We start from the raw sequence: 17,860 nt of genomic DNA on the forward strand, positions 1-17,860 counted from the left end.
CATCGCGGTTACTTCCTCAGCTGTTGCTTTGGAGCCCTTGGCCCGTATTCTGACTATATTTCTATTTCGTAGTCTTTGGCGTCCTCCATGGTGACCATTAGGGCTGAAATCAGCCACCAATCCGTTAACATTTCGGCTCATCTGGCTGTGTCTGTGTCCGAATGTGACGCTCATTCAACTCTGGCATACAAATTAACTGTCATAACTGTGTCAGTTTAAAATGCGATATTTGATTTTTCCTTTGTTCCATTCAAACGGCTGATTCGTGTTTTATACATGACGGAACACGTTTCCGGTCCAGGTGGTTACAGTTTACATCGTTGACATATATCGTGTAAACTACAGAGTAAACTGGTCGAGCAATGAAAACAGATTATTTAGTATTGAAAGGTGTAAAGTGACCCGCTTTTATTGTAGTTTGTTGAACTCTTATTTAGACTAAGGATCGGTTGCACTTGAACGTCTGTGAGCGATAAAATGTTCACTGAATTTTATTATATGGGAAATTTCATAGTTTATTGCTGAAGTATGAGCTTTGATTAGTCCAGTAGTTTTTTTTTGGTGACGGAACCCTTTTGGAAAGCGAAATATTTGACGGAGCCCTAAATTTAATGTTTGTGTTCGTCCCTCTTGAACTGTGGACCAGACAGATAGAAGAGCTGGTTTTTGTTCTTAGAAGTATTCTCGCGGAGCCCATACAAAGGCTTTGCGAAGCCCAAGGGTTCCTCGGAGCACACTTTGAGGAATGGCTAGATTAATGAAATGACCGACACGATGATTTGCACCGAACCGTCGTGTCACCGTTAGAAAGAGTTTCCGCTAAATGGGAGGTTTGTATTTCACTGCTGAGTGATCAGCGGTGGCACCATGGTTGCATTTTTATCACCTGTCACTATGCCTGTCACTTTCGCACTTACATACTTGTTAGAACGTGGCAGGTGTTAAAGGCTATACTATGGCCGTAGGGTCCAAATAAGTAAATTTATGAATTAATAATGCAAAAGTACGTTAATTACGAATATTATATTGTCTAAGAAAAAGAATGTTGACATTGTTTCATGTTACCATGGAAACCAGTAAAGTTTTTAATGTTGCTATACAAACTCCATTCTGCAACAACAGGCATGGTGACAGGCGATAAAAATGTGACCGTGCTAAGTCCGTGCTGGCCGCTAATTGTGATCGGCGCAATTGGAACTAAGTATAAAGAATAAACTTGGACCCTTGAAGCAACATATTTGTCGTAATTTAGTTATATATATCGTTGGGATCGGCGTTTTTTCTGCGGCGAATGGAGTAGGTTTCTTAGAAATACATGCCTCAATTTACAAACTTTTGCTTGAAGCGACGCAGAATTTCATATAAAAAGCGGCCAAGTGCGAGTCGGACTCGCACAGGAAGGGTTCCGTACCATTATCTATAAAAACGGTCACCCATCCTAGTACTGACCCCCTCCGACGTTGCTTAACTTCGGTGATTGGATGAGAACCTGGAGATTGAAAAAAAAAAGAAAAAAATATTCTTTTTTTTTAGTTTTTGTTGTTATAGCGGCAATAGAAATGCATAACAAGTCATAAAAAGTCACAAAAAGTCATATAACATTTTTTGCTTCTGTTGCCATCAGGCATGCACTGTTAAAATGTATCGCAATGCTCACGGGCACCTTGTATTATGTTTCTTCCAGGATGCTTTTATCCGACAGCAATTTCAGCCAGTTGCTTAAATCAACGTCCCAGGATTAGCTCAGATGTTGAGGTGTCGCATAAAGGGTTTTCCGGGAGTTTTCAATGAAGCGACATTTATTTCAGATGTTTCTTTGCGGTAAATAATAACAATATTTTAATTAAAAAGCTATTATTATATCAAATGATGCGGTCATAGGTTTCAAAATATGATAGAAATAAAGTTACGATTTTTTTGTTCCTAACGTAACTTTAAATCACTCTACTGTAAAATTCGCAAAATGTCGCTTAAAGGGTTCTGGCTTTTCTCCGTCGATAATAATAAGACCGAACGGAATAGATGTATATAACTAACATACTGAGTTTTCTCTTTTTCAGTTTCACTTTTCACTATTAGGTATACACGGCAGCCAAAAAATATGTGCATTCCCGTTGCCAGGGAGGTTTTGGGCTTATACTGAGCAACTTTTACTATGGGACCAACCCCGAAATCGCCACATTTTACTATACTTACATTGTATTATACATTTTAGTTGGTCCATTCTCTAGGGGTGGGGGGGGGGGGTAAAATTTTTTTTATCGAGATTTCGGGGTTGGTCCCATAGTAAAAGTTGCTCAGTATAATCCCAAAATCTTCCTGGCAACGGGAATGCACATATTTTTTGGCCACCTTGTATAAAGGTACCTACTAAGTACTAAGTATCAAGTCAGGTAACCAAGCTTTGCAGCAAGCATTTAAACGTGTATTCAATTCGTCGCATTGCGTAGGTTGTGTCCTTCGATGGTTAGTTGTCTACAGCCCTTTGATCTAGCTGTTCAATGGCAGTAAGAAAGAAGCGAATATTTTTTATATACCATTTTTTATAGTCCATTATACACGATACCATGTGCTTGCGATTTCAAAAGTTTAGCATGCGCCTTGTACCTCAACGATTCAGGATTTAACTGTATGATCAAGCTAACTTACATTACCTCAATAACCTCACTCATGACTACATTTCCATCTTTTGCCAAATTTTTGGGCTGTTTTACCGTGGCAATTATATTATAAGCCCATATTGTATAATAGGTCATCTGTCAAACATGTTAGTGAAACGTGATGTGAAAGAGCCACCTACATGCTGGCCGGGAAGTACGGTCGCATTTTTATCGCCTGTCGACATGCCTGTCACTTTCTAACAAGTATGTAAGTGCGAAAGTGACGGGCATAGTGACAGCCGATAAACATGGAATCATGCTGCGACCGCAGCACACATTTTTGAGTATTGAATGTATTTAAACTTGAAAGTCGCACGCTCTCACATACACTCCATCATCACACTCACTCGATTGACATATTTAGTTGTATAGAACTCGAAAGTGGGAGCACTTTTAAGTTTTCCCCAACAGGTTCGTGACATTCCCTCAAAGACTAAATTGAAGTGGCCATGTCCAATTATATCCGCAGTGCGTTGACCTCGTGCCCGTGCCAGCTGTTGCGCAAGCACGTGCTTATGTCCGTGCGAATGTTTGTGTGTTTGTAAGGCATCTGAGTCTATGACAACTAAATCTGAGGACATGAACCTCTTATCAACCTTCGCGCTTTCTGACAATCTTCACGATGACTAAGGGACAATGGGGTAGTAACAGCGTTACGGGGAGGGGGGAACTACATATTGTCATAGCTTTAACTCACATAGGTATAGAAACAATGTGGTTAAACAGATGTAATTATGACCATTTATATGTATACGTATTATAAAGCGGCATTGATAGACGGGACAAAGACGGGATACTTAAATACAGTGACAGTCCCGTATATACGGTACGTATGGCAATCCTAACGATGACGCGACGCACGATAGGCCCAGTCCAATTTTTTTTTATACCACGTCGGTGGAAAACAAGTATACCTACAGCCCGACAGATGGTAAGCAGTTATCGTAGCCTATGGACGCCTGCAAATCCAAAGGTGTTTACATACGCCTTGCCGATCTGAACACCCCTGTTTCGAAGAACCCCAGTTACGAACGCAGCTTTTTTGAAGAAGCTTATCGGCTGTCAGGGCGTCATATAATTATAGGGCAAAAAAGTCAACAGATAGTCATGAATTCATGATAATCTATAGGTACTTAAAACACTTTATTTTATCACGATAACTTACTATACTTACACTTACGTAGTTAATAATTATTTCCGGAAGTGAAAATATGCGCTTTGGATGATTCATTTGGCGATCAGAATAAATATAATGTGGGATAAACTATCAATACAGATCAGTCCTTGCCAATGTTTTTGTAGGAGTGTCACAACTATTGCCTTAAAATAAAATAAAAAATACAGTTCACATTAGTGTAGTTTATTCTTTATAGGACTAATGAATTTAAATTACAAATAAACAGTGGATACATCAGTAAGTACTGTGTCGAAACTATTTATTTATGGGTAGTATGGGTAAATTGCAAATAAATAGTAACTTTGTCGCTTGGTATAAGGATACCTTGACAGGTTATTTGTATAAGGATACAAGCAAATCTCGTCCTTATGGCAAACGACAAAGTGGGACGTTTTGCTGGCCGCGGTCACGTATAACGCCGATAAGAGGGGGTTAATGCTAATTTTTAGTTTTAATCCTGGATTTTTACCTTAACGTCATGATAATAGAGGCTTTGTGCAGATATTTCTGACCATCTTGCCCGCTCCGATATATCTGATGGCGACTGTACAGCGGCGCGTTCGGGGAGCATGCAATGGGGCGTCGATCTAAAGGGATCACTCAGAGAGGCCGTTCGTATACGTTTGCATTTATTTAACATGGACGCCGTGCCACATGCCCTGTTTAAGCGTTCGCTCAGTTTGCACACCAGCATCTAACTCTGTCACTCAAAGTTACCTTCTTCTTTTCCAGTGAGAGCGAGCGACGGTGTCCGTCGCTGCGTATAACATGCGCTCCATCCTGGCCTACTACGCCGACGCGGTAATGGCAGCGGCGGCGCGCGGCGCGGGCTGCGCGCTCGGCTGCAGCGGCCGCGGGGACTGCCTCAACGGCACGTGCCTATGCGAGATCCGGTATTCCGGTGACGAGTGCGCCGGGCCCAACATGCCTTACCATGCGTGTAAGTAAACATAGACATGTCTGTAGTACAGCCAGGGCTGCAGCGGCCCCGGGGACTGCCTCATCATGTCTAATTGTCTATAGTACACAAGGACTGCCTGAAACAGCAAGATTTGAGTTATTTATTAACTTATGGACTCCTTATGCCCGGGCCACACTAACGGGAAACGCCGTTGATTATCACGATAATCCCAGAGTGGCCGTATGAAAATTTACCATTATCGCGATCATCAACGGCGTTTCCCGCTAGTGTGGCCCCGGCAATATAAATCTTCGTCGTTACATTCGTAAAAGAGTGATCGTCACGGTCATGTTCGTACTCCCTGAAACTTATGTGCCTATGGAGTTATGGTGTACGCGGCTCTTCGTTGCGATTCTGATTTGATCAGTTGGGCTAGGCCAGAAAAAATGCTCTGCCATGGAATCTGCCCTGCATTACAAACCCGGGAGCCACAAAACTCTACAAATTGGTTAAATGTATGGCAGTCGTCAACGACTGTGCACCCTCAGAGCGTGCGTTTCGTGACCAAGGCATAAGAGAACATGCCCATACTACGTGACCCAATTTTCACATTTTTTTTCTCCCCTCGCTGACCGCCCGTAGTATATGTCAAGAAACACCCCCTTCAAATATTATTTTGCAAACAGAAAGTAAAAAATAATTATTATCGTCAGTGTTGCCACCTGTGAGTTTCAAAACCGCTAAACGCTGCGCGCCATATTTGAATAAAGCTCGGAAAAGCGCGGGATATCGATAGTATATTGACTACGTGTTGAAAACTTAAGAACCCTCTTCCCCCTGTGACAAGGCGTGGTATTTTAAAGACACAATAAACTTGGTCACGTAGTACCCACATTCCCTAAGCCTATCGACTTGTCTCTACTTTAGAAATAGTCCATCTTAAAATATTCTGTTTATATGTTACTGGTAAAATTACTGGCAAAAAACTCAATATAATTTGTCCTCTTTCAGGTATCGGCGGCGTATTTCTCCTAGTCGCCTTCGTATGCGCCGTGCAACTAACGATATGCATAGTGTCGGAGTACAGAAGACTCAAGGCGCCCACCTTCCTTAGAGCCTGCAAGGTCACCACTCAGAAAATGCTGTACCTCGTCGCGTTCCTGGCCTCGCTCATACGCGGGGCCTACTTCGTGTCACCTGTGAGTAGTATTCTAAAAGGCCTTAAAGCTAAAAGCACTCTTAATGACCATGATCATAATATGTCTCGTTTCCAAGCAAAAAGTCCCACTTTGTCGCTTGCCATAAGGACGCTTTGACACGGTATTCGTATAAAGATACAAGCAATTCTCGACCTTATGGTAAGCGACAAAGTAGGGCATTTGACTAGACTATCGACACATAAATGTACTAAATCAGATGAGTTACAACTGTTATAAAAGTAAACAATACTTATGCACCAGCCAGAGGTCATATTTCCCGAAAAAATCTAGCGCGAAGTGGGATTTTTCACCGGCGGTATTGCGACATCTAGCGAGTAATTCAGGCACATTTCTAAAGCCTGCAAGACGCTCATGGGGATTATTTCGTGTCACCTGTGAGTACTATTCTAAACGGCCTTAAAGCTAAAAGCAATCTTAATGGCCAGGACCATACAAAATGCACTAAATTAGATGAGGTACAACTGTTATAAAAACTGAACCATACCTATGCATTTGCCAGAGGCTGTTTCAGAACCCAAAATAGGATTTGTCACGTGCAGTACAACTCCATCTAGCGGGAGATTCGGTAGGTAACTAAAATTGCAAACAACAATAAAGTAGAAGATGAACATCTGTGTCAACGGAAACCCTAAATGAAACACTGTACTTTTGCTATATTTCGGGCTCATTGTGAAATGAAATGTGCCGTGGTTTAGTCTAAAGTTTTTGATGAAGATAGTTATTAACTATGTGTTGTTTTTGCCAACAGTCAGCGTTCCAAGAGGGCTGGGCGACGAGCCTTCTCTCCGCTTACTATCCATTGCTCCTGTCTGGCTCTTCGCTCATCGTCTGCTTCTGGGCCGAGGTAAGTCTCATTTATTTCTAAATAAGCGGTTATCATTTATTCATAGTATTGGTGTTGCTATAGGGAGCGTGCATGAACTGTAGGACGCAGCATAGGAGCCGTCAGATTTTTGGCGCGAGGCGTAAATTTGATGTTTATTGTTCCGATGTAGCCCACAAGATGGCAGAACCTACTATGCACAAAAAAACACGTGACGTGTAAATGTACATGTTTTTGGTTCCGATTCAGGCCACAAGATGGCAGACCCTCCAACGCGCACGGTCCCTATAACTGTTCCAAGTTTAAGGTATCTATCTATCTACGTCAAACGGTCTCCGCGAAAAACACATTTAATCGATTACCAAGACTTAAGTGATTACAGTGCTCCGTGCACAAAGTTATTATTATTATTCATCGTTTAGCGAGCCTATATGAGTGTGATGAAAAATAATAATTCCTTTATTCTTTATAAACTGATGAGAAAATTGCATTTTATCCACAAGAGTGGCAAAGCAAATTTCAAATTTTAGTATCAATTTTGTATCCATTTCGTTTTTTAATATTAATAGCGATCGTTTGTATTTGATTTGTAATGTTTTACTGTTAGTATTTTCCTTGGGTTGTTGTGTAGCAAAGTTTGTTTAACCGTCGTGCCTTGAAACATTCCAATAGTCGAACCATTCGCTGCGCTTGTGATTCAGTTGTGGATTATTTCACTGTCTCGAGTAGCACGAAGAGTTAAACAACAACATGGACACAATAACTACTTCTAAATGGTATCAAATATAAAACCAGCTTTGCTGTAAACCTAATGAACAGTTCTACATTACGCAAGATTAAACTAGAAAATTTTAACATAGCAATTTATTAAACTTCATACAGTTTGTTAAACTCCAGTCCAGATTGCATCTTGCTTGTTTACATACACAGAACACCTGCGTTTGCGTTTTGTTTTCATTTCATTCGTGTTATCTAATGACTTGCTACAGATTATGCAATAGATTACAGCGCCATCTATGTACGATATGGCTAATTGTTGTAACTTTTAATAAAGCGCCATCTGTGTGTGGTGCGGTGTAACAATCCAACGTGTGTCGGGATCGAATATTAGTTCGGCGTCGGCGCATCTAGTTATTGCACATGATTAATAGATGGCGTTGTGTGGCAGATTGGCAGATTTTAGAGCCTAGAAAGTATTTTTAAGATGAGTTATTCCATCAAACGTGTCACATACATTAATTCATGGTTTGGTTTGAGAAACAAAGTTTTCATTGATCATTGGACGAGACTCTACTCATAGAGAAAAACTAAGCATACAGTGCTCACTCCATGCATTCGTTTTCTTAGCAATACTTATGCTTATTATTTTCGTAGTCGACCCCTCGATTTGTAGGAAATTTTAAGGAGTACTATTATACACCGTGTCCAATAAGTTCGAATACAAACTTTTAGCACTTGCTGTATAGACATACGGATCGCTGGATATAAAATTCTTATTTTAATTTAAAAAGTATATTGACATAAACATAGTACTATAATTTCATGAGTCACGTATTTTTAGTTTGGCTTGAATACACGATGAAGTACGTTCGTGAAGAAATTATTAGAAAATTCCTTAAAGGCGACAGGCCATGTGCTATATTCAAGGCGTTACAACCGCATGGAATTAAACGGAATCTGGTTTATACTACTATAAAAAGGTATAAAGAGATCTCTTCTACAGAGGACAGGAAAAGATCCGGTCGGCCCCGCTCAGCTAGAACTGAAAAAGTGGTAAAGGCTATAAGAGAGCGAATTCGGCGGAAAAAACACCGATCTATTAGAAAATTAGCTGCTGATCTGAAAATTTCCAGGGGATCTGTACATAATATATTGAAAAAAGATCTTGGATGTCATGCTTATAAAAAACGAAAAGTACATGGCATTTCAGATGCAACCAAGAAAAAGAGAGTAGAAAGATGTAGCACCATACTTTCTTGGCACGCAGGTGACGAATTTGTTTTCTCAGACGAGAAACTCTTTGTGTTAGAGCAGCCTCATAACGCCCAGAACGACCGGTTGTGGGCAGCACGGATAGAAGACATTCCAGAGTATGAAAAGAATGTGCCTAGGTTCCAGAGCTCACCATCAGTGATGGTTTGGGGTGCTCTTTGTAAGAGGGGCAAACTGCCTCTAGTTTTTAGGGTTCCGTAGCCAAATGGCAAAAAACGGAACCCTTATAGATTCGTCATGTCCGTCTGTCTGTCCGATTCTGTCACAGCCACTTTTTTCCGAAACTATAAAAGCTATACTGTTCAAACTTGGTAAGTAGATGTATTCTATGAACCGCATTATGATGTTCACACAAAAATAGAAAAAAAACAATAAATTTTGGGGGTTCCCCATACTTAGAACTGAAACTCAAAAAATCTTTTTTCATCAAACTCATACGTGTGGGGTATCTATGGATAGGTCTTTAAAAATGATATTGAGGTTTCTAATATTATTTTTTTCTAAACTGAAAAGTTTGCGCGAGAGACACTTCCAAAGTGGTAAAAAGTGTGTCCCCCCCCCCGTAACTTCTAAAATAACAGAATGAAAAATCTAAAAAAAATATATGATATACATTGCCATGCAAACTTCCACCGAAAATTGGTTCGAACGAGATCTAGTAAGTAGTTTTTTTTTAATACGTCATAAAAATTTAAAAAAAAAATTTTTTTCATCAAACCCATACGTGTGGGGTATCTATGGATAGGTCTTCAAAAATGATATTTAGGTTTCTAATATCATTTTTTTCTAAACTGAATAGTTTGCGCGAGAGACACTTCCAAAATGAAAAAATGTGTGTCCCCCCCCCTGTAACTTCTAAAATAACAGAATGAAAAATCTAAAAAAAATATATGATATACATTGCCATGCAAACTTCCACCGAAAATTGGTTCGAACGAGATCTAGTAAGTATTTTTTTTTTAATACGTCATAAAAATTTAAAAAAAAAATTTTTTTCATCAAACCCATACGTGTGGGGTATCTATGGATAGGTCTTCAAAAATGATATTTAGGTTTCTAATATAATTTTTTTCTAAACTGAATAGTTTGCGCGAGAGACACTTCCAAAGTGAAAAAATGTGTGTCCCCCCCCCTGTAACTTCTAAAATAACAGAATGAAAAATCTAAAAAAAATATATGATATACATTACCATGCAAACTTCCACCGAAAATTGGTTTGAACGAGATCTAGTGAATAGTTTTTTTTTAATACGTCAATAAATTAAAAAAAAAAAATTTTCATCAAACCCATACGTGTGGGGTATCTATGGATAGGTCTTCAAAAATGATATTTAGGTTCCTAACATCATTTTTTTCTAAACTGAATAGTTTGCGCGAGAGACAGTTCCAAAGTGGTAAAATGTGTGTCCAAAGTGGTAAAATGTTGAACAAGATCTAGCAAGTAGATTTTTTTTAATACGTCTTAATTGGTACGGAACCCTTCACGCGCGAGTCCAACTCGCACTTGGCCGCTTTTTATTGATAAAGGCGTCAAAATCAATGCGGCATACTATAAATCGGAGGTTTTGGAGAAAAATGTTGCCCCAAATTTAAAAAATATGTTTGCAGACGATTATTATGTTTTCCAACAAGACGGAGCTCCGTCGCATACGGCAAACGCTGTTCAAGCTTGGTGCAAGGCTAATTTGACCGATTTTTTGCCGAAAACTGAATGGCCACCAAGTTCTCCAGATTTAAATGTACTAGATTATTTCGTATGGTCATACATGCTCTCGAAACTAAATAATTATAAAGTCGCAAACCTGAGCCATTTTAAAAAGGTTATCATGCAAATATGGGACGATATGCCGATGGATGCGGTGCGTGCCGCTTGTGACTCTTTTGAGAAACGTTTGAAACTTGTAAAAAAAGTTAAAGGTGGAGTTATTCCAAAACATTTGTTGTAAATATTGTATATAAATGTGGCTTTCATTTAATATAATTTTCATAACATAAACTACGCGTAAATTTATTTTATTAAGGATCATAACTGTATTCGAACTTATTGGACACGGTGTATATTAATCATATTCCCCTCCCCTTGATCGATATCAACTTCTCCACATTCTACGTAGTTTTTTTTTTTTTAATACTACGTCGGTGGCAAACAAGCATACGGCCCGCCTGATGGTAAGCAGTCTCCGTAGCCTATGTACGCCTGCTACTCCAGAGGAGTTACATGCGCGTTGCCGACCCTAAACCCGCCCCCCCTCGTTGAGCTCTGGCAACCTTACTCACCGGCAGGAACACAACACTATGAGTAGGGTCTAGTGTTATTTGGCTGCTGTTTTCTGTAAGGTGGAGGTACTACCCCAGTTGGGCTCTGCTCTAGATCTGGAATGACATCCACTGGCTGTGCCCTACCACACAAAGCGATATGACATTCACAATGCCCATACCTCTCTTATGGACGTAGTTTAAGGACGTACCCGGGTCCAACAGTTTCTTTATTTTGGTATTTATTTGATCGATCGATTTAATTAGTTTTACATTACGCGAGTTATAACACCTAGCTATCTACTTGCTTGCGAAATGTAATGTGGTGTTACTGATTGAATTATTCGCTCAATGGTAAAGAAGAATTCGTTCTCTCGTGGACATATTATATCGGGGTGTCAATCTTTTTACATACGAGTGAAGAATGTAAAGCCCGTCACGGACGGAGCTTAATATACCAAATGATATCTTATAGCAAGGCATCTTACGATATATTTTACATACCATTTAATGGAGTCCACACACGAAGGTATAATATATATTTTGGTATCATATAATAATAATAAATATTATACGACATTATTACACAAATTGACTAAGTGCCACAGTAAGCTCAATAAGGCTTGTGTTGAGGGTACTTAGACAACGATATATATAATATATAAATATTTATAAATACTTAAATACATAGAAAACACCAATGACTCAGGAACAAATATCCATGCTCATCACACGAATAAATGCCCTTACCAGGATTTGAACCCGGGACCATCAGCTTTGTAGGCAGGGTCACTACCCACTAGGCCAAACCGGTCGTCAATCATATATGTTATAGCAAGATTAGTTTAGGCATTGGATTAGGATTTGGTTGTTAGTGTTTGATCCTTTCGCATTTTCTCAAAGGTTAGCTGGAAGAGATTCCTTTTAGGGATAGTTCGCCTTTGTACATAATTTTTTTTTGTTCTTTTTGTTTTGTCTGTATTATTTTAACCTGTTTATGTGCAATAAAGTGACATACATACATACATTAGCAAGGTTTTTTTTTATACTACGTCGGTATAGCAAGCAAGCATACGGCCTGCCTGATGGTAAGCAGTCTCCGTAGCATATGTACGCCTGCAACTCCAGAGGAGTTACATGCGCGTTGCCCACCCTAAACCCCTCCCCCCCTCGTTGAGCTCTGGCAACCTTACTCACCGGCAGGAACACAATATTATTAGTAGGGTCTAGTGTCATTTGGCTGTGGTTTTCTGTAAGGTATCTTAATATACCTAAGCTTTGCTCGGAAAATATATAAAAACTGGAATATGTGCGTTTTCCCAGAGATAAGACCTAGCTAGATCGATATTTAGCCCCCAAAAACCCCCATGTAGCAACTTTCATCGAAATCTTTAGAGCCGTTTCAGAGATTCCTGAAATATATAAATATACAAAAATTGCTTGCTTTAAGGCATAAGATAAGATAGAGTTGGATAAAGGGAACTCTGCATGGCATTTGGACTCGCAAAGTGTGGCAGTGTCATCATTAACGTTAAATTTCTATGAAAACGTGACGTTTTTAACGGCACTTCATCACTTTGTTCTGTTCAATGCGGTGCGATGTTGGCTTCGACTCTAACTACACGAAAGGTGAATCGTAAAGTTTTTGAATCTCCTAAAATATCGTCACGTGTCAAGGCGCGTGAATTCTCACGTTTTTGCAGCAAATTGTCACAAGGACCTATAAAAATAACCTATACTTTTCAATAATTAAACTTATTATTTCTATAATAATAGGTTGCGAACGAAAATTGTGTCGCGTCATACTCATTAGGCGGCGTTAAGTATAAAACTTGGAAAACATCCTTTGTACTGACTAGACTAATATTATTAGTTGTGTTGGTTTGTATTCTATGACTATACTTCTCTAAGAAGTGTCATCATCATTTCTGCTTTCTCGGTTGTATCCTAAAGGAGATCGATTTTGGCAAAAGCAAAAACCGCCCAAGACATATTATTTTTCTTTTGGAGTCATTATTACAGAAAATATTAACTTTATCAAAAATTGGTTGTTGAAAACCGCTATTCGTTTTGAAAGGCCCATCCAACCCCCACACGACAGGGTTTAAGAATTTTTTTTGTGATTTTTAATCTTATGAGCAAAGCCGCGGACAGACGGACGGACCGACAAATGGTCATGGCGAAACTGTGAGGGTACCTTTTGACTACGAGACCCTAAAAATTGGGCCAGTACCTGTTTTTTACGAAACTCACTGCTGTGGCACCAGCCAATCCAGAGGGGAAACTAAACTGTATTGAGATGAGTATGGTTTCCTCGCGATGTTTCACTGAGGAGCAACTGTGAAATATCAAATTATATTTCGTACACAAATTCCACTACCAGATTACTAGTGATGTTTTGCCTATTATTGCTTTTTTAACGCTTTGTCTTAGAGTAGAAACTTTTAAGCTGATATTGTCGATTGCTAATAGGTTACAACATTTTTACTGTCTTGCCAAAAGTTTATATTCGAAAAAATCCACAGCATATAAGTAGTGACTTGCCTTAGGTTATGCATTGCATTTTCACAAGCTTTTATTTAACTTGCCCTGTTGGTTAGTGTGGGTCAAATCTATGTAGCTAAATTTGACCCACTTCCCGATTTCAGATTGAGCAGAATTTTTTTACAAGCTTTTATTTAACTTGCCCTGTCAGATAGTGTGATAAAATCTTGAAAGGTAAATTTGACCCACTTGCCGATTTCTGGTTGAACTAAAATTTTGCATACGTATGTAAATCGGATGATCTGATCTGATGATGGAGACAAGATGTGGCCATGGGAACTCTGTGATAAAACAACGCAAACTAATTGTGTTTGGGGCTGTTAAAAATTACCTCGATGAGTATTAGTTGCCTGTGGACAGAAAAGTATAGTCAGCAGTAAAAGCTTGTACCAAATATGAAAAGTTTGTCAAAAACTTCAATGGTCATAAATTTATACATCAACATTTTTGAACAGCGTTGAGGTAAAAAAAACAAGCGCACCCTAACGCTTTGGCAATAGAGCCGTGTTCAGATAGTTGTGAGCACCTTGTCCGCTCCGATATATCTGATGGCGACTGTACTCGTACCGTAGTAAACAAAGACAACATTTAGCACAATAAAGACGCCAGGTGTACTATGATAATGGCACTGGTAACTGTTAATTTGTCAATACGCGTACAATAGGTACACAATGAAACAATGCATTGTACAGTGTCAATCAATGGATATGATGCATACGTACACAGTGTACTTTTATGTTATTAGCTAGATGTATAATGGATCTTAAAGTTTCATTACTAGTAGCTCTGTGAACTGTAGACGTTACGAACTCCTTTGCTATATGAAAAAATTGAATATCCTGGGCGGTAATTTCTCCAAAAATATGTACCGTTGCACAATTTAAACGCACTAAATTTGACCTTATTTGTATCAATTACTCCTGTTAAAGTTAATGAAGGTATATTCGATATAATTTGCAGCATTCAATTTAAGTATACTAAGCCGCTAGCTTTCATATTAAATACTTACTTACTTACTCCTCTGGCGCAGCGTCCCAAAGTGTCTTGGCCTCCAACACGACTGCTCGCCACTGATCCCGGTCCTGTGCAGTTTCTCGCCAGTCTTCAACCTGCAGCTCACGCAGATCCGTGTCCACTATATCCGCCTATACCAGGGTCGGCCGACCGGGCGGCGTGCTGTCGGTTTTCCCTCAAACGCTCTTTTCACCACCCGATCGCCTCTCATTCGCTCTAGATGGCCGAGCCACCGTAGCCTTTGCGCCTTGTGACATCCATGATGTTTGGCTCAGCAACTATCTGTTCGACTTCAGCGTTTTTGCGGATTCTCCAGCTGCCATCGGGTCTCTGCGTTCGGTCGAGGATTTTGCGAAGAATCTTCCTCTCAGCCACCAGAAGCTTACTTTCTTCCTTCCTTCATATACACATTGACTAAGTCTCACGGTAAGCTCAAGAAGTTTATCGTGAAGATATATACTATGTAATAAATAATTAAGAATAAAGGGTGCTTTTGATGGACCAACTCTGAACAGGGGAAATCCAGACTAAAATCAAACTAAATAACAGATATCTCTGACTAACCGCAACTTATCCTTCCACGGATCACCCAGCGCAGGCACAACTAAAAGTTCCGAGAATTTCAATATTTCCGATCGAACACGTTTTATTTGACTTCCCGTCAAAGTTTACAGAGTGTAGTGCATAGGTACAGTCGCCATCAGATATATCGGAGCGGCCGAGGTGGTCACAAATATCTGAATACGCCCCTAACGTCTTGACAATAGGGGCGTGTTCAGATATTTGTGAGCCCCTTGACCGCTCCGATATATCTGATGGCGACTGTACAATGTTCCTATTTTGCCAGCCTTAAATCGACCGGGATATAAACCGTGATTACCTTTTATATTGTTTTTATTGAGATCCCGATATTTCGACGCAGTTACATGCACCTTGTTCACGGGTAAGTGCGAAAGAGACACAACAAAATGTCAACTCTCTGTAATGTATGTACCTAATAAAATTTGTGCTCGAGCTGAAATTTAACTTACAAATTGAAAAAATCCGAGTTTTGTGAGGAAAAGTTAGCATTATTTGCTATACATAAATATTATAGGACAAATATTATAGGACATTATTACACAAATTGACTAAGTCCCACAGTAAGCTCAATAAGGCTTGTGTTGAGGGTACTTAGACAACAATATATATAATATATAAATAATTATAAATACTTAAATACATAGAAAACACCCATGACTCAGGAACAAATATCCATGCTCATCACACGAATAAATGCCCTTACCAGGATTTGAACCCGGGACCATCGACTTCATAGGCAGGGTCACTACCCACGAGGCCAGACCGGTCGTCATAATAAATACATATATACCTAACTCAGATATTTCGAGACGTTTTAAGAGGAATTCCTAGTTGCGATTTTTCCATACAAACGCTCTCGACTGATTCCTCCCTGGATTTTTAACCTAGAGCAGTGATTTTTTCAAATAAGATTAATATCATCAATATCTGTGCCGCTATGTTTTGCTTTTTTGGATTATTTTATTTTGAAGAAAGATACAGCGCCTCGAAAATCGCAAAAACGGCTAAATTGAATTGGCTGTAAAAAAAGGCACAGTATACAAATATGACAAAAAATATCCAAAAAATCAAAACATAGCGGCACAGATTATTTCTTCCTCTTGCAATTTCCAAAATTTCATAATGATTAGTTGCGTTTTGGAGGAGGAAACAGTCGAGAGCGAAACCTCGATTTTTGAGTTTTTTGCGAGTGAATTTCGGTCCGAGCTGCAGTTGTCCTTATCGCACGAATTGGAGGCGGAGACAGTTTCTAAACATACGTACACAGAAGGAATAGTGATGGGCATAACATCCTTATTAGGGATTGCAGTACCGGTACTGTTTTAAAGAACCGGGATTTCTCGGTACTTTCGGAACTGGTCTAATTATTTCATTATTTTAAATAAAACGACAGCATTTTGCGATTTGACCACCTTTCGTATTATAATTTAATAATCACATTTTCTTTTATTACGTAGTAGGCAATTTTTTTTAGAAATATAGTATTTTACATTGCTCACACTTGTGCGTCACAAGTAAAAGATAACTACTTTGATGTTTGCCACTAGATAGCAAATTTAATGAAATTACATTGACGAGGGGACTTATATATAAGTATCGCAGTCGTATTGTATAATCCGCCGTATTACATTACGGCTAGCCGATATCAAAATAAGGGCCATTTTAAAATGCGGCGGTTCAACGATTAAGGTATGTTGGGTAAATACCGGATGCGGGTGAAGAACGTAGGACATTCATTTCCCCCTAATTTGGCTTTATTTTTTAATGTTGGCAACATTGTGTAAGACGCCATTTTATTGCGCCTCGACTGTCAGTGTCCCCGCGTCGCTCAGGGAGTCGGGCTTGTGCTATGTGCAATCACAGAGAGCAAGGTAAATTTCGCGAATTCTTCCTTCTATCCGATCTTCGCTCTGTAATTTATTTTGCGTATTGTGATGAAACTGTGTTTGTTTTTGTAATTGTGTTAACAGACCTAGCACTGCTGTAAACCGATATCCGATCTTGACCCTTCCAGGTAAAGATCGGACCAGAAACAATCAGATCTTTACCTATTTAAAAAACAGCAGTGATTATCAAATTTTAAATTTTCTTCAATTTACCTACTGACCTTAATTATCACATTTATTGTTTTCTTGATCACACTTTCGGACCATTATTTTTATCCAGTACCACTACCAGCGCGACGGTTACTGACAATGTAATTTTTTTAATTTCCGCAACCCAAAGGTTGCCTTTTAGCGATAAGACCGCATGTTGTTTACCTGTGCTTATGTGTATGTTTTCTTTTGTATTGTTTTCTTTTATTGAGGTGTGCAATAAAGAGTATTTATATTGTATAGGGATGATGATACATGTTGAAATTTATAACAAAATCGAGTAAATTAGATAGCAAATGATGCATTTAGAGATGTGCACGCATACATACATTGCTAGTTTCGGATACAAAATAGAGATAGGGCTTCGAAATTAGTTTCCTTAAAATGCTTCAAGAGGGCTCTCTTTTCCTATATATTTACTTTACTCTTGACATACGATCCTTACATTTTATAAAAAAAAAGATTGTATTAGACTATATATATATATACATAATTGCAAAATTAAACCAACAAAATCGCAATTTTAATTATTTTCCATACTTCAAGATGGGCTCTCAGTGACCTTGACCTTTTTAAAGAACTACTTAGTCTTTTT

General features: G+C 39.0%; 1 protein-coding gene across 3 annotated transcripts in view; it reads left to right on the plus strand.

Annotated features, from left to right (window-relative positions):
• Positions 1–17,860, plus strand: part of LOC133530204 (uncharacterized) — a 102,534-nt gene that overhangs the window by 37,743 nt on the left and 46,931 nt on the right. For all 3 annotated transcript variants that reach the window (XM_061868062.1, XM_061868065.1, XM_061868064.1), the window contains exons 2-4: positions 4,570–4,777; positions 5,750–5,937; positions 6,707–6,802. In XM_061868062.1, the coding sequence (XP_061724046.1) occupies positions 4,606–4,777; positions 5,750–5,937; positions 6,707–6,802 (456 nt within the window). In that variant the 5' untranslated portion in view covers positions 4,570–4,605. The remainder of the gene's footprint in view (positions 1–4,569; positions 4,778–5,749; positions 5,938–6,706; positions 6,803–17,860) is intronic.

The sequence above is a fragment of the Cydia pomonella genome, chromosome 22, assembly GCF_033807575.1.
Source record: "Cydia pomonella isolate Wapato2018A chromosome 22, ilCydPomo1, whole genome shotgun sequence".
Lineage (NCBI taxonomy): Eukaryota > Metazoa > Arthropoda > Insecta > Lepidoptera > Tortricidae > Cydia > Cydia pomonella.